Raw genomic sequence first — 27584 nt, 5'->3', positions numbered from 1 at the left:
TGCAGCACAGTTTAGTGGTTCAAATGTAGTCTGTAGATACCGTGTCCCATCTTACCACAGAATCAACAAACCACCACACACACATGCACAAGCACACACATTCATATATGCACACCTACTAACCACCTGGTTCTGCAATGCTTTTTTTTTCATACTTTGAATCATCATTACACACACAACAAACACAGTTTCCTCTTTGCATGAGCCAGAAGGAAGCTATGGAGGAAGTGAATGAAAAATAAAAGCTTCTACATCCAAACTCAGTGGACCAGCTTGTGGACAAGAGTTTATCAAGTAAGTTCAATATCGTTTGCTAAATAAATATAATCATCAGTTGTTTTTATTTGATGCAATTAAGGTATTTTAATAGTTGAAGTCAGAATTATTAGCCCCTCTTTGAATACTTTTTCTTTATTAAATATTTCCCGAATGATGTTTAACAGAGCAAGGAAATGTTCACAGTATGTCTGATAATGTTTTTTTTTTTCTGAAGAAAGTCTTATTTGTTTTATTTCGACTAGAATAAAAGCAGTTTTACATTTTTTAAACACAATTTTAAGGTCAAAATTATCCCTCAAAAATTATGTTTGTTCAAACTACTTACTTAAAATAGGCTTAAACAACACAAATTGATTACATTTTAAGTGGATTGAACATAAAACAATTAGATTGTGCCAAAAATCTCAAGAATTGAGTTGTTTCAGCTCAATTTAAAGAAGTAGTTTGAACAAACAGCAAAAAGTCTTTCTTTGGAGTGTGTATATCATTCATCTGTGATCTTTTTGCTTGTGCAATGAACCATAAAGGATCGTCCCAAAGCGTTAAATTATATTAATTATGTAATATGTGTGATTAATCAGGCATGACTTGTGCTTGATCACTTGGTTATGTTGTTTTAAATGAGAAATGAACTGGACTACTATACTTTTATTGTCATTCTATTATAATACATGTATGAAAAAAAACTGAAAACGGCCTCTGTGAACAGACCTGACCTTTGCTAAAGAGAGCTTTTACCAGTCATTGAACAATAATAGATGTCACTTTATGCGACTGTCAGCATTGCAAGAGATTAAATCTGGCTTTTCATAAGAGATGATGAATATGCACTTACTGCACAGCATTATTCATTCTAGTAGCTATATAATCTAACTGTAAAAATATACAAACATTTGCATTTTTCAGTATTTTGTGACTTGTTTTTATTTTTTCCCCCATTTATTTATGCTTTTGAATTGCATTATGGGGTCTTGATCTCTCTTTCAACAAATTTTAGCCTTGAAAAGTTAGAAAAATTGACTTTTATGAACATCTTCAACAGTTGTGATATATTGTTTGGATCCTTGTAATAAACTGCCTGTACATTTTCTGTTATTTATTTATCTATCTATAATATCTCTCTATATTATTTCTTATACATTATGTTATTTCAATTTACTCAAATGTCAATAAAATTCACTTTGTTAAACTTTAATTTTCAGCATTAAAGTCGACAGAGCAAAGATCAAAGTCCCATAATGCAATTCACAACAGTAAATAAACGAAACACTTGCGAACATAATAATAATACAATAACACAAAATGAACAGATGTTCGTTTACAGTGTAGTATTTGCTGTAAAAAGTGATTAATTACTTCAATTTTAAAAGCGACAAGCTGACTTTACTTTAAAAAGTGAGTAAACTTTATAGGTTTGTAACTGTTAAGTTGACTTAGGTCATTTATCATTTTAAGGCAACGGGTTTACTCACATTTTTAAGTCAAGTCAACTTTTTATAAGTGGCCTTTCTGTCTCAAAAGTCATGTTAATGTCATGTTGAATTATGTGATCAATTGTCATATTAACAAGGGAAATTAAGAACACTTATTTTATTGCTAACACTTTTAGAATACTAATTAGAAGTTTATAATGCTAAAATCTTAGTTAATGGTTTGTTAAAAGCATTGTACATTAAAATCAAATGTGATCATTTATACATTTATTTGCCAATTATGATATACTGTATATAAAGATTTTACTTAATTGTACGTTTATTTAAATGTTTTTTCATCCTTAATCTTAAATTAGAAAAAGTTGGGACAGTATAGAAAATGCTAATAAAAATGTAGCGATTTCTAATTTTACTTTATAAATTACTTAATTTTATGTATAAAATTTTATTATGTTCCTTATATAATTTAATAATAATTTAATGTGTTCCTTATGATTATGATGTGTGTTTTTTTGTTGTTGTTTGTTTTTTCAAAATAAACACATTCCAATTTTGGCTTTTGCAACACATTTCAGAGTGGAACAGTAAAGCATTTACCACTTTGCAATGTTGCCATTCCTTTTCACAACACTTAAAAGACTTTAGGGCCTGAAGACATCAAGTGATGAAGGGTTTCAGGTGTAATTATGTCCCATTCTTCCAGCAAACAAGTCTTAAGGTGGGAAACAGTACTGGGACTTTGTCACATTTTGTGCTTCAAAATGCACCACACATTCTCTATTGGAGACAGGTCTGGACTGCAGACAGGCCAGTCAAGTACCTGTATCCTCTTCCTCCGCAGACAGGACTTTGTAATGTGTGCAGAATGTAACTTTGCATTGACTTGTTGAAATATGCATGGGCGTCCCTGACAAAGGCAGCACCATATTGTGCTCCAAAACCTCTAGGTACTTATCAGCATTAATAGTGCCATCACTGAAGTGCAAGTTACCTTTGCCAAAGGGACTGACTCAACCCCATACTATGACAGACCTTTTTAAACATTTCCTATAGAATGAATGTCTTTAAAACAATCTATAAAAGGTTGCCAGATTTTATAGAATTTGTCGTCTTTCTTTTTTTAGAGAGAATCTGATTTTCTCCAGTTCTAAATGTTTCATTACATCCCTCATTAGATGTATATATGTAGGAGCTGCTTTCTGTTTCCAGTTCAATAATATCAACCTTCATTCTAGTAGTTCTAGTAGACACATGGAACCATATTTTGTTCTGTACTGTTATAGCTATTTTGAAATCAGTATTGCATAGAACCACAATAAGGGGATCTGGATCTATTGTTTTTTGACATATTCTTGAAAATTTTACCTCAGCTATGTTTTGCTTATATATATATATATATATATATATATATATATATATATATATATATATATATATATATATATATATATTGTCTTGTTTTCATAAATAATAAGCCAATGGGGTAAGCAAAATAAAAAAAACACAAGAAAACAAAAAACAAGAATATTTTGCTTACTGAATATGCAAATTAATTTGATTGTTTTAGGAAAAAACTCACTTAATTTTGACTTATTGTTTCTGAGATCAAGACAATATGTTTTGCTTGTCTAGAAAATGTTTTTTTTTTTATGAAAGAATTTTTAGATATTTGATCTAGAAACAAGACAAAAACTCTAAGTATGATTTTTATTTGCAGTGTATGTGGCATATGTGGTTTAATTTCACTGGAATTATCCTGGAATCTAAAATTACATTTATTACAGAATAATTTATTGCAAAACAAAATTAAAATCTAGTTATTTTATAGCTTAAATAATTTTGAAAAGAGTGCTTTAATAATATTTTATCCAATATTTTATCCACTTTTTTTTTAAAAAAATAAGACTTAATTTACTGCATCAGAGCTTGTTAGTAATTTAATATACACTGTAAAAAATGCTTTGTTTCATGCTAATCCTTCCTATTGTCCAAACACAAATCAAATAAGTTATCTCATTTGTTTTTTTGTTTTTTTTATTTAAGTGGATTAAACATAAAACTAGTAAGTTGTTCCATAAAACCTCAAGAATTGTGTTGATTCAGCTCATTTTAAATGAGTAGTTTGAACAAATAGAATATATATATATATATATATATATATATATATATATATATATATATATATATTATTGTACACAAAAAATGCAGGGTTCCACACAATTGTCCCAACACAAATTGATTATGTTAACTTTTTATTTTTTGCAAATTTAGGTAGATTGAATTTAAAACAATTAGGTTGACCCTAAAAAACTTAAGAATTGGGTTGTTTCTCATTTTAAATAATAAGTAGTCTGAACAAACAGCAAAAAAAGGTTTTTTTTGAGGGGGGGGGGTGCATGTTCAAACTTCTATAAAATATGCTTAATATTTATTACACTAATTAATTAATACATTAAATAAATAATAACTGAATGAATGGCCACACTTTATTTTGACGGTCTGTTTGTTGAATTTAAGATACATTGCATCTACATGCCAACTAATTGTCTAATAGATTATAAGTAAACTGTTAGGTTGGGTTGTGGTTAGGGTTAGTGTAAGTTGACATGTACATGCAAGATGTCTTATAGTCAGTTAAATGTCTGTTAAAGGAGCAGTATCAGCATATATTATGCAGACACTAATGCTCAAATGGACCATCAAAATAAAATGTTACCGAATGAAATATCATATTTCTTCTGTTTGCCATATTTGATATTTTGTTCTGCAGGGTTGTGAGTTATTATGCTACTGTTGATAATGTTGTTGCAGATAATATCTAGATATTCAATTGGTTTTGTCTTTGTGAATGTGGTATCCGGTGTGCAACAACTTGTCTGGGTTGTTCATGGGTTTTATTTTGATTACTGTCAGATTAAGTGCTGCCGGTGCAGTTTTGTCAGACAAAAAAAAAAATAAAAAAACACTTGTAAGTAAGCTCAAAGCTTCTGTTTCAGAAACATAAACCTAACTGCAAAAAGTGTTTTGTCTTGTCTGTCCGAATATATATACAGTTGCAGTCAGACGTATTAGTTACGCTGAATTATTAGCCCCACTGTTTATTTCATACTGTGAAAATGTCCTTGCTCTGTTAAACATCATTTGGGAAATATTTAAAAAAGGGATGAAAAAATAAACAAAGGGGGGCTAATAAATTCAACTGTTCATATATAAACTTCATCTGTTTATATATAAATCAAGAAGCGTTTTTTAAGTTAAAAGTTTTCAGAAAAGTCTAAATGAAGTGATTTTTTCCTGAAAAGAAGCTAAATAATCCTTTTTTTTTTTCAGAAAACTTTGCTTACTCAACATGAGAATGATTTTACACCTTTTTAAAAAGAAATTGTCACTCATTTTAGCATTTTTAAAGATATGTGGGGTATATTCAAGACAAAATCGTTCAGTATTTTTATGCAGTGATATTGATCACCCAAACACTGAAACACTTGTGAACAAATGTCAAATTTCTATTGTAAAAAGAGAAACAAAAAAATGACAAAACGTGCAGCAGAGTGAGGCCCGAGGACCAGGAGAAACGCTGACATACTGTACGTGGATATATTAAAACAATGTGTCTCATTCACTAATATTTGCATACGGTTTTCTTATTTATATGCACATTTGAAATTCTCACGAAAGCTTTTCCCCTAATTCACAACACGTGTATGCACATGGGTTTGTTCTTAAACTTGCTCTTCTGTTAACTAATATAGTGTTCTCATGGATCGTCATTGTGCACAAGGTTAGTATTTTGCATAATAAACACCTAAACCAGCTTCATATAAAGGAACTTGTCCTGAGAAAATTATAAGACAAATTATGAATTAGGAAGAGACAATTATGGCACCGAAAACAAAAGAAAAAGAACTTTAATGGTAATGAATGCTGTGATGTTGGATGTGAGACATGCTTTTGGTTCTGAAAACGTGAGGTGCAACCAGTATTGGGCACGTTCCTTTGAAAGAGTAATTAGTTATAGTTACTAGGTTACTTCTCACAAATAGTAACTGAGTTACATAATTATAATGGCCCGTTTCCACTGAGTGGTACAGTACGGTACGGTTCGGTTTGGTACGCTTTTATGGCCGTTTCCACTGTCAAAAAGCGTACCGAACTGAACCGTACCGTACCGTACCACTTTTTCGGCACCCTTTCGAAAGGGTACCAAACACGAGAAAGGGTACCAAAAGGCTGAGCCACACGCGCAGCTGAACGCCATTGGTTTACAGAGATACGTTATTCGCTTACGCAACAAGCCAGAATGAAAACAAAAAACCCGCCATGTTTGAAAAACACAGCGAGAGATTTTAGCGGAATTATAAATACATATAATAACGAGCCATGGTCGATCTGGGCTCAAACAAACCTTGTCGTCATCTTGATGAACAGCCACAAAGCCAAGAAGAAGAGCAGATTTACCCTGTGCCCTGTAGTTTTTTACGAGCCAGACTGAGGCGCGAGTGGTTTCGCTTTCTTGCTAGCGCTCGCGCGCGTCTAACATTATATCTGAAATAACAAACTTCTTGAGCTGATGATAATAACCTGCGCTTGATTATTGACGTGCTTTTGAAACCCGATCCTGTCAGACACTGACAAACGCGAGAGTGAAGCGTGAAGAAACAAAGGAGAAGCCGGAAAAAAAAGGAGCACATTATTATTCAGCAAACATGAACAAAATGCCATGATTAACTTATTATCTTCACCTTTTGGACTAATATGAACTCAGAATGATGGAATTACTCTCTAACAGAGGCTACATGTGCTGCTAAAGATTACAGACACAGATAAGAGGTTTTCACTGACTGTAGGCTATATTTTGTGTTGTTTTGAACCTAAATACGGGCGAAAAGTCTGCTATATGTAGTTCTTCTGTAGTTGGTAACATATCGGAGACTGTAAGGGGCTGTATGTGTTTATATATGTTCATTTATTTAGTTATTTAATATAATTACAGACGTTACAGTAGGCTGTTTCGCACTGTCATTGATCTGCAGTTATAATCAACTCATGTTCATTGAAAGGTTAGTAATAAACATTTATACACAAGTATTTATGTGAATGAAGCATCTGTTTTGTGAGAAGTGCTTTTCATATGATATGTAAGTGACCTGTACAGCTTTACTGTAGACATTTCCTTGAGTGAGAATGACGTCGACTGAAACTTTCTGTCATACACTACGCCCACCAAAAGGGTACCCTTGTTAGTGGAAAAGCAAGCCTGATAAAGGTGACCCGTACCAAACCGAACCGTACCGTACCAGTCAGTCGAAACGAGCCTTAAAAGTAACTAATTTCCAGGGAAAGTAACTATTGTGTTACTTTAAAAGAAATTTAATTTGTCAAATGACTATAAACTAAATATAAAACACTGTACACTAATCTACTATTTTAATGTTGTTGTGGGACAATGTGAGAGACAGCCCTCAAATTCAACATATTATAAATCTACATCAACATATTATAAATACAGAAATGATCATTTTTGTAGTTGCACAATAAAACACAATAGATGATTTTTGAACTTTAAGTATTTATTGCACAAACCACAACTCACAAGACTTGAGATGCTTCATTAGATTAGAATTACTTGTCACCGACGCAGAGGGACTCTTAATTCCTCTGCAAACGTTGCACGATACATACACATTCTTGCAATTCAGGGAAAAGTAGTGCTTATATTTCCAATTTGCAAACGCTACCTTTGAACTTGTTGGATTTGCCATTATTCTGTCTCCTGGTCGTTGTTGCGTGCGACTGACTGCGTGTGTACTTGTGTGTGTGAAAACCCACCCTACTCTGCCTCTGATTGGCAAACAATGGAAAGTACTCTATCTAAGCCAATCATCACGTTCTCAGTTACACCACATTCACAATCAAGCCAATCATCATCACTGGTTGGTTATGGGTCCCCCCCCAACCCCGAACACACACAAACCCCAGAGAAAAAGAGGTCCTATGGCTAGGAGAGATGCTGCTCGCCTGAAAACTGTTTCAGTGTTCTGAATTATAGTAACACACATTTTATTGTGTCAGTAATGGAAACGTCGTTGTAACGTGTACACCGACTAAACAGTAATTTATTTGATTACTCGTTACTGAAAAAAGTAATGCCGTTTAATTAAAGTGCTGTTATTCCCATCATAAAATTCCGCTAGTCCTGGCTCCATATTAGAGCAAATTACAATGGAGCCCACTGTTAGAATGGCCAACTTTACAGCAGAAAAAAAGGTGTTTACAGTCTGGTACAAAGAACGATTTTGGTTCATATAGCTATTATTACCCTCCATGACAACTGTGAGGAGGGTGATTATTTATAACTCATCCATTTCCTTTATATTAGGTTATATTAAGTTTGCATAATTAAGGGCGTGGCCACTTGAGTGACAGCTAGGTCTCGCTGGTCGCCGTCACTTCACCTCAGCTGAATCCGGCAGATTAGCCACTGATCTCGGCATATTCATCGTATTTTTGTGTTGTTTTATGTGGCTTTACACAGTCAGCTGCCTTTTGGACTTATTTCTTACAATTATCAGATGATATGGGATGCTGTGTGCATTTAATTGTGCTCTCAAACCATTCATGTGGCCTCCGTTTCCCATGTGAGTAAAGTTATATACTTATACACCATCTCTATAAATATAAATCTATAAATAATTGTTTTATTTAAGATCATTTATCATTAATATTTTTCTTTAGACCCGTAAAGCACTCCAGAATGTGACAGATTGATTAGCTGTAGGCTCTAGAACAGTCATCTGAAGCGTTGTCATACAGTGTTACACTGGAGTTCATCAATAGTCCTGCATTTACTAACACACACTATATTTCAAGTGTTTGGACGTGATTCACGTTTTCCTCCTGTGGAAACGTCATAAGAGCAATGTTTAGTGGCTCAATGTATTACTACAGTGTTTTTAAAGTCTAAACACTTTACTGATATAGTGTACAGCCAAGCACATGTGGTCAGAACACAAACGAGTCGCAGGTAATAAAGTATCAAGCGTTTCTCCCAAAGTAAAGTCTGTCTGCCAGGTCTAAGCAAAGTGCCAGCAGGTGTCTGTAGCTCCGCTCACTCTCCGCCTCTTTGCCCTTGTTTGGTATCCCGCCGTGGGTGCGATGACGCGCGAACAAAATGGCGACGGTTGGCTCCGCCTACTTGTAGCTTCTTTTGCAGTGTTCAGAAACCTAAGGGTGACGTCACGGATGCTACGTCCATATATTTTACAGTCTATGGTTGCAACACATCAGCACTTTAGAAAAGACTCTATTCAAAAGAGCAGTGCACTGCACTTTTTATGATGCTAGCCTAGGAAAACACTGTATCAACGTTCTTAATGCTCAGGTGCTTTTTCCGTAAACAGTTGTCTTTTTTTTTTAACTGCAGGCCTACAGTGCACTCCGTCAAAATGCAAGTGAGACATGAAGGACACAAAAACACATCACAAAACATTTTAAAACGCATTTTTGCGTTTCAGTGTTTGATTATTAAACCACAGTGAACTGAGCTAAACTGAACTTAAACTTTAAAAACTGAACTGCACTGTTTCAATTCACTATAATCTTCTATGTGAAGCTGCGTTGACACGATCTACATTGTAAAAACGCTCTACAAATAAAGGTGAATTGAATTGAATTTTAAAAAGGCACCAAAACACATTCTGTGTGATCGGGGCCTGAACAGCCATTCATCCCTCTCAGGAAACACATCCGTCTAAAGACGCAGTCACAACTGCCTTGCTTTCAAACACAAGACGAGACACAATAATCATTGATTATATAAGGATAGAGCATGTGATTGTTTGGACCTTTAAGTGACGTTTATTTATAAACTAATTTCGAGAGGAAACATCAATATAATTCTTTCATGTTGTCTCAACACAAATCAAATAAGTTAACTTAATTGTTTTTACAAATTTAAGTTGTCTCCTGAAGAATTGTGTTGATTGAAACTTTAAATTGACCCTATTTGAAATTTAATAGCAAAAATATCAGTATTCACAATGATGTGTAAGGGAAAAAATAATATAGGCTATTCAAATGTAATACTTGCATGTTATTTGTTATGCTCTATCCATTAGTGTGAGAATTGCTGCGAGGCGAATCAGTGAGACTCTTGTATTTTTTGTGGAGGGCGGATTACAAATTTGTCCATTTTTGGTCAGCTAGGGCAGTGGTCCTCAACCTTTTTATCACAGCGGAGCGACCATCAATTGTTTTCTCAGAGGATGACAAACTCACAACAGATTGCTGTCACTCTCTGATCAAGTTTTATTTATGGAGAAAAGTACAAAGGACTGCAGTGTTTGTGTGTACTGTGTTTGAGTAAATTAGTCTTACCGAAATTCCATACAAGCTGAAGCTGATCGGTCAATTCTTGTCACGTGACTCGCGGTGCGCTCGCGAGCCGGGGTTCATCGGTGTGAGTGCGTCACGCCGCTTGTGCGCGCAAGCCGCGCACCTCCATTAGAAACAACAAACTTGTGTAGACTATAAATACGCGATATGCGAATGCCCCTAAAACGCCGCCGTCATTTGCAGTCTCCATCAGTTGATCTTCTTGCACAGCCATGGTGGATTCACCTGATTTGTTGACAAGTAAGTTGCGGATCTTTTCCTTGGCAGTTCGCAGGTCCTTCACTTGGCCTTTTCCCCTTAGCAAAGACACTTTCTGAAGACGTCTGTTTCTTAAGGTGCGGTCACACTTGACTTTTCTTCCCATAGACTTCCATTCATACGCACGCGAATGCGTCAGACCGGAAACGCGGGGTCATGCGTCGAGTTTCGCAGGTTGCTGCGGTGCAAAGTTCAAGCTTGGTGAACTCTAACCTGCGAAATCGCATCACTTGACTGCGTGAGATGAATCGAGCATCAAAACACGACCTCTCTAGACAGAAATTAAAAACATGGAGCAATCGCTCACTTTATTAATGTCTAATCATCTTGTTTAATCCCGCCCCCTTTCGCAGCGCCACACGACAGAATTTCGCACACACAAAGCCTGGTGTGACCGTAGCTTTACTCATTTTGCTGCTTTTGGGTTAAATTTGGGCGCTGAAGTGACAGATGTAAGCGAGAGAACACGGTCATTTTTCAAAATAAAAGACTTCAAAATAAAAGATCGTTCAGACTCAGATAATAAATAAAACGGAAATAATTAAATATTTCCTGTGCGGCCCGGTACCAATTAATCCACGGACCGGTGGTTGAGGAACACTGAGCTAGGGGATAAAATTAACGCAACATGATTATTCTCCTAATTGTTCACTGCTAAGATTTTTTTTTAAATATCACAGACCCCCCACAAAGCTGGCTGAGGCCTCCTTGTGGCGGGACCCCCCTGTTTAGACCCGCTGCTCTAGAATACAGAAGACATGCCACTATAGTTGTATAGTTATGAATGGGGAAAAGTGTAACAGTCAGTACAGATTTTTTTTGCATCATTATTTGACCTTATATCATTTATATATGAGAGTAACCTAGGTGTTGGCTATTGTAAGGGTTTATGATTTAGTATATAGTATGGAATATTGCAATATTATCTCACAACAATTCGTAACTTTTTTTGATTTAGCTTGTTTTTTTTTAAATGTTTTAATTCAATATGAAAATAAATCGTAAGCTTGGCAAAGAAAAATTGGAGAATTTGAGGTTTCCAGGTTCAGACTGCCTGAGCATACTGCTTATTTCGAAGATGGTCGCCGAGTGAAATGACTCTCCCTAAAGGGACTTTAGGAACAACATGAGGATGTGTAGTTAATGACAGAATTTTCATTTTTGGCTTAACCAGGCCATTGACTTTACCCATCTACATTAGTTGTATTTATTCAACACAAACTTCATTAGCCACATTGACACAGTTGAGACACAAGGCGGTAAACAAGACAACCAGAGCTAAAATACTCAGAGCTTGCAGTTAGAGGCCCAGCTGATTCATTTATAATAAAGTAATGCTAATAAAACACACTACTTATCATGAGTTCACTATTTTCACAACAATGAACAAACTGAATTTTGGCTGCTTCTTTTTTTTATACTTATAATATGGTTTCTCCAACAGCTTCGATGACACGTTTAGAAAAACACTCATCAAGTCTCAGATTTTCACACTGTGTTTTTGTATGTACTGCAGTTATTAATATACCTAATAAAGCGAGAGTGAGAAATGAAACGTGAGTTATGTGGTTGGTGCCAGCGTTTTTATTAATAGCAAATCCAAAAACATGTTGATATTGAGGTTTGAGCCACTGACAGAAGAATAATGTAACTTCACACTGACTATTTCAATTCTTTCATAGTGCACTTTGAGATTTATGCCATTTTGAATGCAGCCGTAGCTTGTGACAAAAGCTATAGGCTGTTTGTTATGATTTGCAAGCTGAAATCTACAGTGGCCGAAAGAGCGTGATGTGCCGCAATTTAAGAAAACACACGCAACTGCAAATAACGGCAGCAAATTGAGAAAAGAAAAGAGATCTTCATCCTTTTAACAGCACACATGCTGTGAATCCTCACAATGCAAACTCATAAAAAAAGAGCTGCATTTTCACACAATGCTAACAAATTAATAAAATGCTGCATTTTCACACAATGCTAACAAATTAATAAAACGCTGCATTTTCACACAATGCTAACAAATTAATAAAACGCTGCATTTTCACACAATGCTAACAAATTAATAAAACGCTGCATTTTCACACAATGCTAACAAATTAATAAAACGCTGCATTTTCACACAATGCTAACAAATTAATAAAACGCTGCATTTTCTCTTGATGCAAACAATTTTCAACACTTTGAAACAACACTTTGAAACAACACGTAACACAACGAAAATGTTTCATAGGGACTTTAAAAACATGAGGTTATTAGGGTTATGGTTGTTTAAGCTAATAAAGTACAAAAGACAAGGAAATCAGGATGTTAAAATAAACACAGAAAACTCACCGTTCAAATGTCACCTATAATATTCACAGCACATAGGTATGTCACTTTTTGGGTCGCGTTGAAACATCTCTGCTGTGTTCCGCTCTTTTTGCAAGTGTTGTGGAAAATGCGATGCGTTTGTGTAAATTGTGCCTTGGTGGGAAAACAGCATACTTTGTTCATTCAGTTATGGAGGCTCTCAAAGCATGCGTCCGTGACAGAAATGCGACCTCCGGTGGACAGTAGCAGACTCTGAACAGTGACACAGATTTAAAGTTCCACATGAGGGGGTTATTAATTATCAAATAGTATAAATATTAGGAACGTAAACATTAGAGCAGGTTACATTGTAACCCTGTGTCCTAACAACACACTACATGATTCGATTTGCAACGATAAGCAATTTGGCTGTTTGCACCAGACGAAACACAACAGAAATTTAAACACAGACATTCAGAAGCACAGAAAATGTGAACAACGAAATGGTAAGGATTATAATCTAACTAATACATATTAAACCTCTTTAACATTATTAAATGTAGATGCTAAATCGCTGGTATGTGTTGGTTTACACCGAGTCACAGCTCTAAAGTTCAATTTCAAACGGTTTATTTTATTTTCACTATCTGAGGTGAACTATCTGCTGCTGCTTTCAGTTGTATGGCAATAAATGTCATGTAAAATGGCATTCAAGCTCACATTATTAACATTTAACACTGAATAAAGCACATGAGGTGTACCTGAGGTGATCATTGTCAGTTTTCTGTTGTTCAGCTGCAAGAAATAGAAGCAGTTTCTAGCCATTTCAGGTGTTGTTTAGAACAAAGCTCCTTTTCATATGGAAAATATTCCTTCTATCACGTGACGTTGCTTTACTGTATTTAGAACACAGTTTAAATCAGCCTTTAGCCTCGACAATCAGGCGCACTGCTGTTGGTGTCGTCAATCTGGCAACCTGCACTTGCGTTTGTTTTGAACCATGTGTGCAATACCTAATTCAACCACTGGGTGTCAAACTTATGTACTGCACCTTTAAAAAAAGAACAATAAAATTCACAGGAAGGCTAATAAAATTGTGACTTCAGCTGTAAAGCACTGAGCAAAAGTTAAGAAGAAGACAAAGTTATAAGGAACTAAATACCTCATAAAGTGTTTAAGGTGTTGCTTAAACACTTGTCTTTCTATTGCTCCTATGACAATGGTAGCACATCTGAACAAAATACGATCACAGTAGATCTATTGATGGCAACCGCAGCGCTTAAATGTACAATGCAATTCTTTTAATACATGATGCACTCTCTCTCAGTTAAGAGAAGTTCAAAATCCTGAAATAACACAGAGAAATGCTGTTATATCCGTGACCTTCTCAGAAAATATATAAATACTCTGAACAACAGAACTTGTATGGCTATTGAATTTATTGCATATAAAAGCTGCGTAATGCATAATGAAGATGCGCTGGGTGCTTTACATGAAGTATATTATATTAAAGGGCACCTATTTTACCATTTTTACAAGATGTAAGATAAGTCTTTGGTGTCTCCAGAATGTGTCTGTAAAGTTTTAGCTCAAAATACCCATCAGATAATTTTTTATAGCCTCCAGAGTCTGCCCATTGTGGTGTCTGAATACAGAGTCGTTGTTTTTGTAGCCTGTGGCTTTAAATGCAAAGCTGCTTCTCCCCACCCATCGTTCACACCTGTGTGCCTGCTTTTCCTGTGTTAGCGGCTGCAGTAAAGTGGAGGATTCTTGTTGCTATTTTCAGACCAGCACCACCCTAATTTTCACGTTTTGCACCTCGTTGGTTGAATAGCAAATCCATTTGCGCCGCTTTGTGGACTAATGGGTGTGCAGGTCTAAAAAGGGATTGTGTTAAGGCGCATTGTTGGGTAACATAACTGCTATTTTGAGAAACTGAAATAGACTGTACCATTAACCAACTAAAAGCTGCTCTCAAGTCCAGCGCAGAGCGCGTTAGTTATGTGCATATGCAGGTCCAAATGCTTACACATTGCTTAATACACACAGGATGTACAGCAATACACAAATATCTTTACATATGAAAACAATTAAAGGATTAAAATGTTACAAAAATGATTATTTTCTACATAAATATAAAAATCACAGCCTCCTCTAATGCCTTCTTCATATCAGGGGGCTTTTTCAGTTTATTCATGACAATCTGCATTTGTATAATGCTATTATTATTAGCAGTATTATTTATTATATGCATATTTATATTTATTTTAATAAAAAAAAAGTTTAGATTTTAATTTAGCTAAAAATCAGCTTATTTCTGCAGAATTATTTTGGGAGTATCATAACTAAAACCTTTATGTGAAATAAAATGTAATACCTTTTAAACTTTTATTTAATGTGTAAAATGCAAATCCAATTAGATTCAATTTATTTGGTAAACAAAGCAAGTCTCTCATATAATATCTCTACTAAAAGACAGAAAATATGACTGTACAAACTGCACTGTACATAAATCAGATGAACATTTTCATATTAGTCAATAATATTACTGTAATTAATTTAAAAACTGAATAAATTTAGATTTACACACATTTACTCAAGTAAATAAGCAGAATTAATGATGGGCTAAAAATCTGCGGAATTCTGCGAGTGCAGATTCCGTGTGGGCCTACGTATGCGACATTATATGGGGCATAAGAATAGGATGTGTGTTTGGATACAACTTCGTTTTTTGACCACACTTATTATTATTACAGTATTATTGTTCATTTATTTATTGTTTGCTAGAAATTAAAACTGAATTTAGAAATAGTTTCGAAACAAATCTTTGCGCTTAAAGTTTTTCCACGTACAAAGACCGCCACGTAAATATCAAATGCGCCATGGCGCGACAACTGACTCTTAAAGGGAATGTGAGATGAGACTCTAATTGGTTTAATGCCTGTTACGCTCAAAACACAGCCATAACTCATTAAGAGGATAAGCACGACTCTGTTAGACCATGCGCCATGGCGCAAAACGTATTTTTCCAACCTTAAAATAGTACAAGTGGATTCAGACATGCCCTTAATGCTTTTGCGCCATGCGCTTTAGACTTTGCGCCTAGATCATTAAAATAGAGCCCAATGTGTTGCATCTTGATATTTTTCAAGTTTCCTTCTTGTTAAATCGTTGCTGACAACTATTGTGAGAATCATTAACATAAGTGTCTTCACATAGATGAATATCATTAATTATTAATGATAGCATATATTTACAAGCACATTTGTTATTTGAGAAGTGTGTATCAAACTGGTGGCCCTTCACATTAATCGGTACCCAAGAAGTAGCTCTCAGTTTCAAAAAGGTTGGTGACCTCTGCTTTAGACCATTCTGAGAAGTCACATGGTTTTTGTAAATACTCAAATCAACCTTATTAATAGACTTGTGAAAATGAGGGTTTGTTGGTTTACTCGCACATAAACTTCAGTCATATAGGGCATGTGAGGTTCCTGTGCAGGAAGACCAACAATTTTGACGTTGTGTTAAAGCACATAATAAAGACTGATGACCTTTACCTTTGCTTTTCTCAGAAAATCAAGAGAAATGCAGTTACGTTTGCCTCAAAAGCCCTGCATTCTTTTCCATTCTATACAGCTCTATCTTTAAGGGTGCATCCTGTGTGCATAAAGTTTGATGGGTCATGGAATCCCCCTGTCTCAGCAGGGTGTTCTCACACCTCTAGCTGTCCTCTAGGTTAGTAAAGTATATGTGTCCGGCTTTGTTAAGGTGGGAGTGTCGAGTGGCCAAAGAGGGAAGGGTTTGCATATAAAGGGTTTTATTACGTGCATAAAAAACTGCTGATTTGCATACTATCAACACAGACGCAGGGGAGATGGACAGTGATTCAGAGAGCAGCATTTACAGCAGATCTGAGTCAGAATCAGAATCAGAAAGAGCTTTAATGCCAGGTATGTTCACACACGAGGAATTTGTTTTGGTGACAGAGCTTCTACAGTGCAACAGCATTACAGAGACAGGACAAAAAACAGATCATAAATATATATTTTTTTAAAAATAGAAGTAGTGAGTGCAAATATACAGATTGACAAGTGTATGTACGTGTTTATTACTATATACAACGTTATATGTGCAGCTGTTATGTGCAAATTGGCATGTAAAGTGTGCCTTTAGATGGAGTCAGCAGTATTGATTGACAGCTGCGCGCATTAACATGTCCGGTAGTCGCGTGTATAATCATTTAATCAAGACAGGACGAGCGCAAAGCAGCCGGGAATAAAAGATCTGTTCAGTTCGTTAGGATCATTAATCATCATCAAACGTGATCAAGAGTGAGTTTCACATGTCTAAAATGTTTTAAAACAGAGCATGTGTGTAATGAATTACAGCGATTCACTTGCGTATATCTGCGCTACGTTTGTGTGTGTATGTGTGTGCGCTATGTGTTTGTGTCCTTGCTGTGTGTGTGTGCGTGAACTTTGTAATGACATTGTCTGTGACTCGTTGTTGCAAATCCACAAAAAATTGCATCAAATACTGATTGTTAAAGTTCTTACTGTAGTATTTCTCACACACGTTACGTGAGATCTGCTTCCTGAGGCAGCCGAGGGTGGCGATTGCTGACAGGCACGTGGGAACGGTGGGCGGGGAGGACTAGCCTTAAAGGGCCAGTACAAAAAACAGCAAAACTCTTTTTCCAGCTATAATATAGACACTTCAAACAGCTATAATAAATAATCTGATGGGTGTTTTGAGCTGAAACTTTACAGACACATTCTGGGGACACAAAAGACTTATATTAAATCTGAAAAAAGGGGTAACCTATGTGGCCTTTAAATGTCACCATAAGCTGAATACTAGTATCTTGAAAAATATCTAGTAAAATATTATGTGCTGTCATCATGGCAAAGATAAAAGATGTCATTAGTAATTAGAAATTAATTTAAACTATTATGTTTAGAAATGTGTTGAAAAAATCTTATATAGGGGGCTAATAATTCAGGAGCGCTAATAATTCTGACTTCAACTGTACATATATTTGGTAAATGTACATCTTGTAAACTGGCAGATTAGTTTTCATTTCCTTTTTGTTTCTCTTGTGCGTTTAGATGGAGTCAGCAGCTTCACAAATTCCTCGAAGTGCAGAACCACTAACCAGCTTCACCACTGACCTCAATGCCATCATACAGGCAAATTCGACTCGCCCAGAAGCTAATGTTTCCTGCGAACTGTCCAAGATCCCAGCTCATCCTGTTTTCATATTTGCATACTCGCTTGTGTTTCTCGTCAGTCTAGTGTTGAACTGCGTCACAATGCGGGTGTATTTCTGCAACAGGCAGCGTGTCCAGTCCAGCGTCACAGTCTACATGAAGAACCTGGCAGCGGCTGATTTCTTCCTTTGCCTTTGTTTACCTTTGCGCATTGCTAACTATGCTAGCAGTTCAGAGACCATGCGCAATATTTACTGCAGCTTTGGAGCAACTGGATTTTATATCAACATGTATGCAAGCATTCTCTTCATGGACTTCATCGCTGCAAACAGGTATACTATCAGTGGTAGCACTTGGGGGAAATGAGTATTGAACACTTTTTCTCAAAAAAACATATTTATAAAGGTGATGTTGACTTCAAATTGTCACTGGATGTTGATAACAACCAAAGAAATCCATACATGCAAAAAAAACCTAAAGTAATTAGTGTACACATGAAGTTATGTGCAATAAAATGAAATGACACAGGGATAAAGTATTGAACACATGAAGAAAGGGAGGTGTAGAAAGGCAGTGAACGCCCAGACAGCAGCTGAAATCTCTCAGTAGTTTATCAGCAGCCCTCTGCCCTTTTTCATTGTAATGTAAGCTGCCATCACCAAAATAAGTCTTATATGTAAAGTATTAAACATGTTTCAATAGTTCAGTACCGCCTCCTTGTGTCAGTTCATTGTTATTACACATTTCAGCTTTATTTATTTATTTATTTTTTATTTTTATGCTTGTACTGTTTGGGTTTTTACCTAAATCTGCTTCAATTCCATGTTAGCAGCTCCTTTAGAAATATTATTCCCTGTAAAAAACATGACATGTTCATTACTTATTTCCCCCACTGTAAGTATATGTCTAGTCAAAAAATGATTGGAGCATTTTTTATTGCTGTTATTTTATAGGTATGTTTAAGTCTCACTTGCAATGACTTGATTATATTTTAAGTGAGTTTTCAGCAGCAATTGTAGGCTTAACCGGCAAATAAACTGGCATCTTAATAATATAAGTGCTCGTTTTAAATTAAATGAGTTGAATTAAATGAAAAATATTATTAATTAAATGTTATTAATTATTCCCTCCCATGTCATTTCAAACCCCTGAGACCTCAGAACACAAATTAAAATACTTTAGATAAAGTCTCTGAGCTCCCTCATTCTCCATAAACAGCATCATTCCAGAGATGGTCCAGAAAACAAACCCAAAACATTGGAGACGCTGCTGGCTTCAGAGCCACCTGAGCTCCAATGAGGGGGAGCTTGAGCTCTAGCTCCTCCTTCTATAAGCTGTCTTAATGCGTACACCTACTCCACCCCTAACCCCAACCCCCAGTGACATCACTTGTATAGGAAGTGCAGCAAGGAGGAGCCCTCCTACTGGAGCTCAGCGCTGCTCAAGCGGATCTGCAGTGAGTACCATGTGAAACATTGTCAAAACATGTTGTGTCTTCAGTAATGACATGAAGATCTCAGAACACCAAAAAGAAAAACTTTAAAGATAATTTTGTTCTTGACCCCTGGTGGAAACTGGGGTTAGTTTAATAATATAATTAGTGCACTTTAGAAGCTTCATTAAAGGGAATCTAACCACAACCCAGTATCATGGAAGTTTGTAATAAAGTCATGCAATTTAATCTATCAATGAATTCCTGCTTTTTTGTGTTCCTCAACACAACAATCATCTACTTTATATTAATATTTCCCAGTGTTCTTCAACATGACTTTTAAGTTATTTTATTTATTGTACAGTATACGCAATATCTTCATCGTTAGCCCAACACTCAACCCCTAACCTGGAGGACAAGGACATACACACATACACTACGGACATTTTTAGATTACCCTACAGCACGTCTTTGGAAAACCAAGCGAACACAGGGAGAACATGCCAACTCCACACAGAAATGCCATCTGACCCAGCCGGGGCTCGAACCAGCAACATTCTTGCTGTGAGGTGACAGTGATTCCCACCGTGCCGCTCTGGAACAAATACAGTCGCTATTTATTCAAAGGCATGAATATTCGAACTCTTCCAAGGTAGAATAATGTTTTTCTGAGAGGAGTAGATGTGACCTTCTCCGTCTGCCATACAGCCAACAATATATCTCAGCAATGTGTAGCTTTTTGATTTAGTGGCTAATTTGCATAAATTCATACAATCTTGTTGATACAATTTAGTATGATTTGCTCATCCTCTAATGAAGGGGCGGGTTTAGGGGCGGGGTTCTGTCCCAGGCCTCCTTTTAAAAAGCGTACAGTTTTCTTATATTTATCTCTTTTTTATACATTGTGAAACACTTTATATTAATATACAACAACATAAACATGTAACAATAAGCTAACACCCTGAAGAGTATTTGGAGCAAATAATAATAATAAAAAAAATCAGTCTACAATGTGTTGACCAGAACTAGTATCCTGTACCAAGCTGGTAATTGGGGGGTTGAGACTCAATCAGAAGGAGCAGGGTCAAGCTGAAGAGTTTAGACATGTTTCCGAAGGGGTTCCCACAACTTAATTAAAATAGTGTTAGGTCGGTGAAGAGAGTACCTAATTTTGTCTATTTTCATAAAATACATTTCTTATCCAACTAGTGTGAGAAGGATGGTAAGGGCTCTTCCAGTTCAGAAGAATGAATCGCCTAGCCAGAAGGGTTAAGAAGGCTACAAAGTCTGCAAAATGAGAGGGGAAAGTGTGGTCGGGCGGGAGAAACCCAAATAAACCAATAATTGGACACGGTGGGATATCAACAGTGGTAATAGCTGATATCGAGAGGAATATTTGTCTCCTAAAAGAAAGCAGGGAAGGGCAGGACCAAAACATATGGATTAAAGTAGCTGAATCAGAATGACACCTATCGCACTCAAGGTCAATAGACGGGTTGATGCGAGCTAGCCTGCTCTTGGACCAATGAGCTCTATGCACTACCTTGCATTGTATTAGCCTGCAGATTGAGGAAGAGTTAACCCTCTTCGAGACTGCTTTCCATGTCTTCTCGTTAATGTCAATCCCAATGTATTGAGACCAGTTGGTCCGTAAGTTATCAGAAGAAAATTGCAGATTAACAATTATAGTAAATAATTTAGAAATTGAACCTTTAGCTCTGGGATTTATGCCCAGTATGGTGTCTAGATCTGAAGAAGGAGGTGCATTTGGAAAGTTAACACATTTTTTGCGCACAAAATCTCGAATATGTAAATATCTGAACAAATTTTGATTTAAGGACATTAAATTGAGAGGCCAACTGACCAAAAGAGGCAAAAACACCACCAATGTAAAGATCACCAAAAGAAGCCAATCCAAGATCTCTCCATAAGCATAAGCACCGTCCAAGATAGAAGGGTAAAACAGAATGTTGGAGTGTATTGGGGATAATAACGAGATATTATGGAAACCAAAATGCTGCAACAATTGGGTCCAAATTTACATTTTTCTTTGACCAAGTTAGCCATAGTAGAGCCAAAATAGTAAAAGTTACGTTTCCTCATGAGGTTGATACAGCTCAGGTCTTAAGTGCTTTCTATTTGTGACAAATTGAAATATTGCGGCCAGACAAAAATGCATTACATCAGTTTTAGTTGTCAAATTCAATTGGCACTTAAGTATTAATTGTACTAATAGAGGAATTAAGTACCATCGCATTAAATTCTATTGGCAAGATGTGTTTCTTTTTAAATCAGATATCAGCATTCAAGATCCAGGCCTTTTCTAGCTTTTAAAAGCTCACAAATCAATATGTTTGTCACATAAAGACATTAGATACAATGTTTTTATACTTTCTTTACAATATAATGTCTTACATAAAGACATTGGATGACTTGGAATGCAACACGACTTGATTGTATTGCTTTGTACAAGCGCCTCTTTATTTGCCTGCTTGTTGAGAAGTGGGTTGGTTTAGGATTAAGTGCTTCAACATGCTTTTGAAAGTATGTGTGTTTATGACTACCGACTGCAGTCATGTGAAATACAATAGGCTATTACAATACAAATACAATACAAATTGTGTTGAGGAACAAAAACCTCTGTTGAAATACAATAAGTTAAAAGTAGGTTAAAAATCCTGTTGAGGAACATGAAGAATTCCCTATTGAAATACAATATGTTCAAAGTTGTGTTGAGTACATGAACAATAGGCGAAATGCATGCCTGTAAACACAAATTGATAGATTCTATTTTTTTGTCAACACTTGTTTTTATTATTTCAGTTTTTATTTAAAATAGAAAGCAAACAGCATATGACTAAACCGTAAAACAACCCCGAACCCCACCACCCCCCACCAAGGTAGACTTGTTCCATAATAACAGAAGTAAAAAGACTGCTGTGTTAAAAAAAGAATAATCTAAAAATGACTAATTATATCCCTGGGAATGTCTGACACCGGCGCATACACATTGTAAAAGATGTGCCAGGCACGAAAGCTTGACAGGTGTAGCAACAGTAACTAAGGAGGGCGGGGCTTAGCGAAGGGTCAATTGTGCATCCCAGGGAATGCCATACTGTATGCGCGAATCGTGGATCTAATGCGAAGATACATGAAAAATGAAGTTCCTGGTAAACCAAAACGGTCCTTAACGTCTTGAAATGATTTTAGGCCTTTATCATCATAAATATCGCCCAATGATTTAACATTGCATTTCTCCCAGGGTGGACCGTGAAAAGGAATTTTCCCTGATAAAAAGAGATCTGCAGAGTGGATGGCAATATCTGAGGTATCAAGACATGTGTGCTGCCCATTACATTACAAACCACAGGAGAGGGCGAATTCTCCAGCAGGATAGCGCTGCTCCTCATACTTAAGCCTCCACAGCAAAGCTCCTGAAAGCAAAGAAGGTCAAGGTGCTCCAGGATTGGCCAGCCCAGTCACCTGACATGAACTTTATTGAGCATGTCTGGGGTAAGATAGAGGAGCATTGAAGATGAACACAAAGAATCTTGATGAACTCTGGGAGTCCTGCAAGAACGCTTTCTTTACCATTCCAGATAACTTTATTAGTAAGGTATTTGAGGCATTGCAGAGATGTATGGATGCAGTCCTCCAAGCTCATGATGGAGTCAGACACAATATTCATTCAAGAGTTCCCACTTAGACATGCTTGGCATTTAAAGCAGGTTTGGCATGCTGTCCCGGGTGAGAACCCTGAGCTCGGAGATATTTGAGCCCAGGGCTCCTGCCCGGTCGATAAGCATATCAGGAGATCCGAGATCAGGTAGGTCTCGAGAGCTCCCCCTTTAGAAAAGTGGGGAAAAGGAGGAGATGGGGTGGAAGGGGGGATTCCTCCAAACGAAGATAGAGCAGTAGGAAGAAAATGATCCATTATAGTAAACTAGGATCACTCTGATTGGATTATTACTGATTACAGATGAGCGGCCAGACGTGCTCAATCATATCACGTGCTCCTCTCCAAATTAGTTTATGAAACTTCAAGTCTTTTCCCACTGCACCATGACTTTATATTCTATACTCTACATTATTTCTGTTTAGTGACAAGACTTTTGTCTAAGCTAAGTCAGACCTACTGTCCTAATTAAATAATTCAAAATCAAGGCATGATCATATTTTATTTAGGTAACTTAAGCATAATCTAGAGGCCTTTGCCTTTCATATTAGCCACTTCTGATATGCCATGATCATGAAGTCAAGTTATTATTTGTTGTTCATAAAACTTGGATAGGCGACAAGACTTTTGTCAGGTAATGTACAACGAGGATGGATGAGAGTGAGTAAATTATGAGGTAATTTTCATATTCATAATCATTTTACTTGACTATTTCTTAAAGAGGATGAAGCAGGGTCAAGTAAACGATCCACAAAGGTTGTTGCTAGAAGAGATACAGCTCTTTCCAGAAGTTAAAGAGATATATTTATATTTATGAAATTGTGTCTTATTAACGCTCTTCTTTATTTTCTAAAAAATTTATTTACCCTCATCAACTTTAATCAAATACCACAACATTCCCCCCCCCTCAACGCAAATTTTCTTCACTTTGTAGTCACATGGAATTCCTTTAGGGCGGAGCTATCAGTGGGTGTCTTGTTTCTGCTCTGAATTCGCCCATTAGCCAATTATTTGCTTTATTTTGTTAGCATCGCCCGTCTTTCAACAATCTAATTGGACGGTGGATGATTTTGTCCTTTGGGAACTGATTGGATCATTGGAAGATGGGCGTTGCTACCAAAATGAGCGCATATAAGATAATAAAATAAAAAAATATATAAATGTATTTACTTATTTTGTTTTATATTCCTCAGGTACTTTAGGTAAGTTACTTTTTCCTCTGACATACATCCACTTGAAACTGTAGGACACATATTAGATTACAAAAATAGGAAAATGTATATTTATTTACTTACTGATTGTTTTCTACCTGAAGATTGCCCATCCAATCTCACACTCTAGGGGACAAAAGAACAAACGTAACCTCCATTTCATGCAGACTTCCATTTCATTCCATTTAAGACAAACATGTTAATACTATCAACAAAAAATCTTTAACTTTGAGGGACTTTGAAATTAGCATGAAACAGAAGTTAAAGGGCACCTATGGTAAACAATCTACTTTTCAAGCTGTTTGAGACATATGTGCATGTATAGGGTATAGACCGTCATATTGGGGTGATATAAACACACCCAGTGCTTTTTTTTCAATTTAACTACATAAAAAACAGTGGACCAATTGGAGGGGTTTTCAGACCGACCGCAACTTCACGTAGGAGAGCGGTCCCCCCGCCCACCAATATTGAGTGACAGGCGCGTCATCATATCCTCAGTTTGTTGATTCACGTCCGCCATTTTCAGCGCTAGTCGAAGCGATATCACTAAAGGAACACGCTAGCTCTATTATTAGATGCAAGGCTCATTGGGCTCAACACAAGATCAATATTCTCCACATTATCGCTCTAATCGGAATTATTGGTTGTATCTTTAGGTAGGTTTGCAAACATGTGTACTTCTCATTGAGTCTACCTTATACTTCAGCCGTTTGCATTTCTCGCGATCCCAGAAGCTCCCTGTGATCTTAACTAGCATGCGTTTTAGAATTCTAAACATCGGTTTCTATCAGGGTACACTCAAGTCGACGGCTGGGCGCCGCGGACCGCTGCAGGAACCTATGTTTAGAATTTAAAAATGCGTGGCGCGACGATTCGGGACACTTCATGTATCTGGTGCGCCACAGAGAGTGTCTGGTGTGCTGTGTCGCGGCTTCGAGCGACGCATCCGGTGCCTCAGTCAAAGTTAATTCAGTGTGCGTGGTTATTAGTTTCTGTGTACAAGCTCGCCACTTGAAACTAGCACACAGTTGGCTGTAAAACTGTACAAAGACACAAATGATTTTGTACTCTCTGCTTGGTCTCATCTCACACCAGCCTTTTCTCTGTCTGCCTGTCAGACTCTGTTGCAAATGCAGAGCGGGTGAGATCATGGCCCCGCCCCCTTGTTACGTTGGCGGGAAGCCGAAACTAATTTACATGTGAAGCAACACACCCCTAAATCAGCGAGCTGTGGACACGCCCCCAACATGACACTTTTTAACACATTATAATAAAAAAATCTGAATTGTGTTTTGAACTGAACCTAAACTCTCACACTCAGAAGAACCATAATATTAATATTAAATCATATAAAAGAGGTCAACTATGTGCCCTTTAAGATAGTCGTTGTTTCTGTAATCTGACAATTGAAACTGCAAGGTGGTGCTTGTTTTTTGTCCTTTGAGAATCGATTGGATTGTTGGAGGATGGGGATTTCTAACAAATGGACTCATAATATATATAATTATTTACTTACTTTATTTCTTTATGTTCCTCAGGTACCTGAAAATTGCCCGTCCATTGGAGACTCACACCCTTCAGACGGTCCGTGCCGCCCGTCACATTTCTGTAGCGACTTGGATCTCTTTGTTGTCCTTGTCTTCAGTCTACCTGATCCTCTTTCTCAAGACATCCTGGAATTACGCTAACACCACTGAGAAAATGGGCTGCGAGGCTTTGCACAGTCCCCAGCTCAGCCTGGCCTACAAAATCACTCACAGCGTGTCCATGGTGGTCTTCATTTCTGTGCTTGTATCCCTGATCGGTCTCTATTGGCTGACGCTCCAAAAAATCCGGCAAGCTCAATTGTCCACGCAGGCCACGTCCAGCAAAAACATGTTCAAAAAGTCGAAGCGTAACATGCTAGTGCTGGTGCTGGTTTTCTGCGTGTGCTTCGTGCCCTATCATTTGGTGAGACTTCCTTATGCATTTATCAAACTTCAGACAAACTGCACGCAGCAGGCGATATACGTCCTGAAGGAGCTGACGGTTCTGCTATCGGCGCTAAACGCGTGTTTGGATCCACTCATATACTTTATCTTCTGCAAGGCCTTCAGAGCCCAGCTGAACCTCAGGAAGAGGGGAGATTCAGGGATAAGCAGCGAAGATAAAGGCCACAAAAGGCGAATGAGCAACATGTTGACCTACATCGAGACAAAGGTGTCCACGCTACGACGCGAAAGTGTTATCTAGCATGTAAATACTGAAGGATGACCATACGGTCCATTAAAGAATGGTTTGTTTAAATGCTACCTGTATTGTTTACGAATATCAGACTTCTTTCTTTTTCTCATGCATTTTTTCGCTTGATCACAGCATGACTTAATGCCTCATTCACACTAGCAGCGACTTTGTAGCTGTCTGTCGCTCTGGGTGGTGGCCTGCTGCAAACGCAGGTCTGTGAAGGTCTACAGCACGAAGATTACAACCGGCCTCTAAACGAGCTGCGAGAGGATCATGTGAGCTCTACTGGTGCTCCCATTGGCTGTCGCTCAAGAAAGTCGCTCTTTATTTGCATAAAGTTGAAGGATTCTCAAATTTGTTGCGTCACCTCACACGTGGAAAGAGTACTAAAAAAATCATACTTAAGTAAAAGTACCATTACTTGCCTAAAAATGTAGTGCGAGTAAAAAGTATCGGTTGTATGAGTAAAAATTAGACCCTAAAAAAGTACTCAAGAGTAGTGAGTATTACGCTGTTAAAAATGTATGCATTTACATGTAATTTGTGGATGTGTGTAAACGTAACATTCTGTAGTGCATTTACTTATTGCCCAGCAGGCACACAACGTCATAAGACATTATTATTATGTTAGATTTAGGTTGTGATGTCAGGTGACCAAAATTCAATGTCTAGCCAGCGTCTAGGAACAGCGTTATTTTGATGTCCAATAATGACGTTGATATTTGGTCGATTTTAGGTTGTTAGAAAGTAAATCCAACGTCGACCCAACATCTAAAACCAATATTATATTGACGTCAAATACTGACATTTATTCGTCAGGTATTGCAACCAAAATCCAACGCCTGATAAATGTCAATAGTGGTAACGTCCACACAACGTCAAGCTGTTACATCATTAGACGTTGATATTTGGTTGATTTTAGGTTGGAAGTTGGCCTGGCGTCAACTTGGTTTTCATTTCTAAACAAAATGCAACGTCCACATGACGTTGGGGTACAGCGTAAATCGTGTTGACGTTTTGTCCCTGCTGGGTGTTTAAAGCCATTTCGGTCATCATACAGTAAACATCCGCCATCTTCTCATCAGTGACTTGCATCTAAACAGTCTCTGGGTCAATGCGTGTAAAGATTTTCGACATCTTCTTGGACACTTTGAATACTTCCAAACAGTTTGCTGC

At 36.9% G+C, this 27584-nt stretch overlaps 1 protein-coding gene across 1 annotated transcript; it reads left to right on the top strand.

The window, feature by feature from the left end:
* The first annotated feature begins 211 nt into the window (after positions 1–211).
* On the top strand, positions 212–26713 carry LOC130241830 (P2Y purinoceptor 14-like). The gene is made up of 3 exons (XM_056473793.1): positions 212–294; positions 17762–18195; positions 25724–26713. Exons 1-3 carry the CDS (start codon positions 232–234, stop codon positions 26415–26417), a joined length of 1191 nt encoding a protein of 396 aa, XP_056329768.1. The 5' UTR covers positions 212–231; the 3' UTR covers positions 26418–26713.
* Positions 26714–27584: the final 871 nt, after the last annotated feature.

This window comes from Danio aesculapii, chromosome 15 (assembly GCF_903798145.1).
Source record: "Danio aesculapii chromosome 15, fDanAes4.1, whole genome shotgun sequence".
Taxonomy (NCBI): Eukaryota; Metazoa; Chordata; class Actinopteri; order Cypriniformes; family Danionidae; genus Danio; species Danio aesculapii.
Note: the sequence above shows the minus strand (reverse complement) of the source record. Positions and strands in the feature narration are given on the sequence as shown.

What these genes read in the sequence shown, in the direction of transcription:
- LOC130241830 (XM_056473793.1), top strand. Translation starts at nt 232, where the DNA reads ATGAAAAATAAAAGCTTCTACATCCAAACTCAGTGGACCAGCTTGTGG. An exon ending in TGTGGACAAGAGTTTATCAA is followed by an intron (nt 295 to 17,761) that starts GTAAGTTCAATA and finishes TTGTGCGTTTAG; the next exon opens with ATGGAGTCAGCAGCTTCACA. An exon ending in GACTTCATCGCTGCAAACAG is followed by an intron (nt 18,196 to 25,723) that starts GTATACTATCAG and finishes TATGTTCCTCAG; the next exon opens with GTACCTGAAAATTGCCCGTC.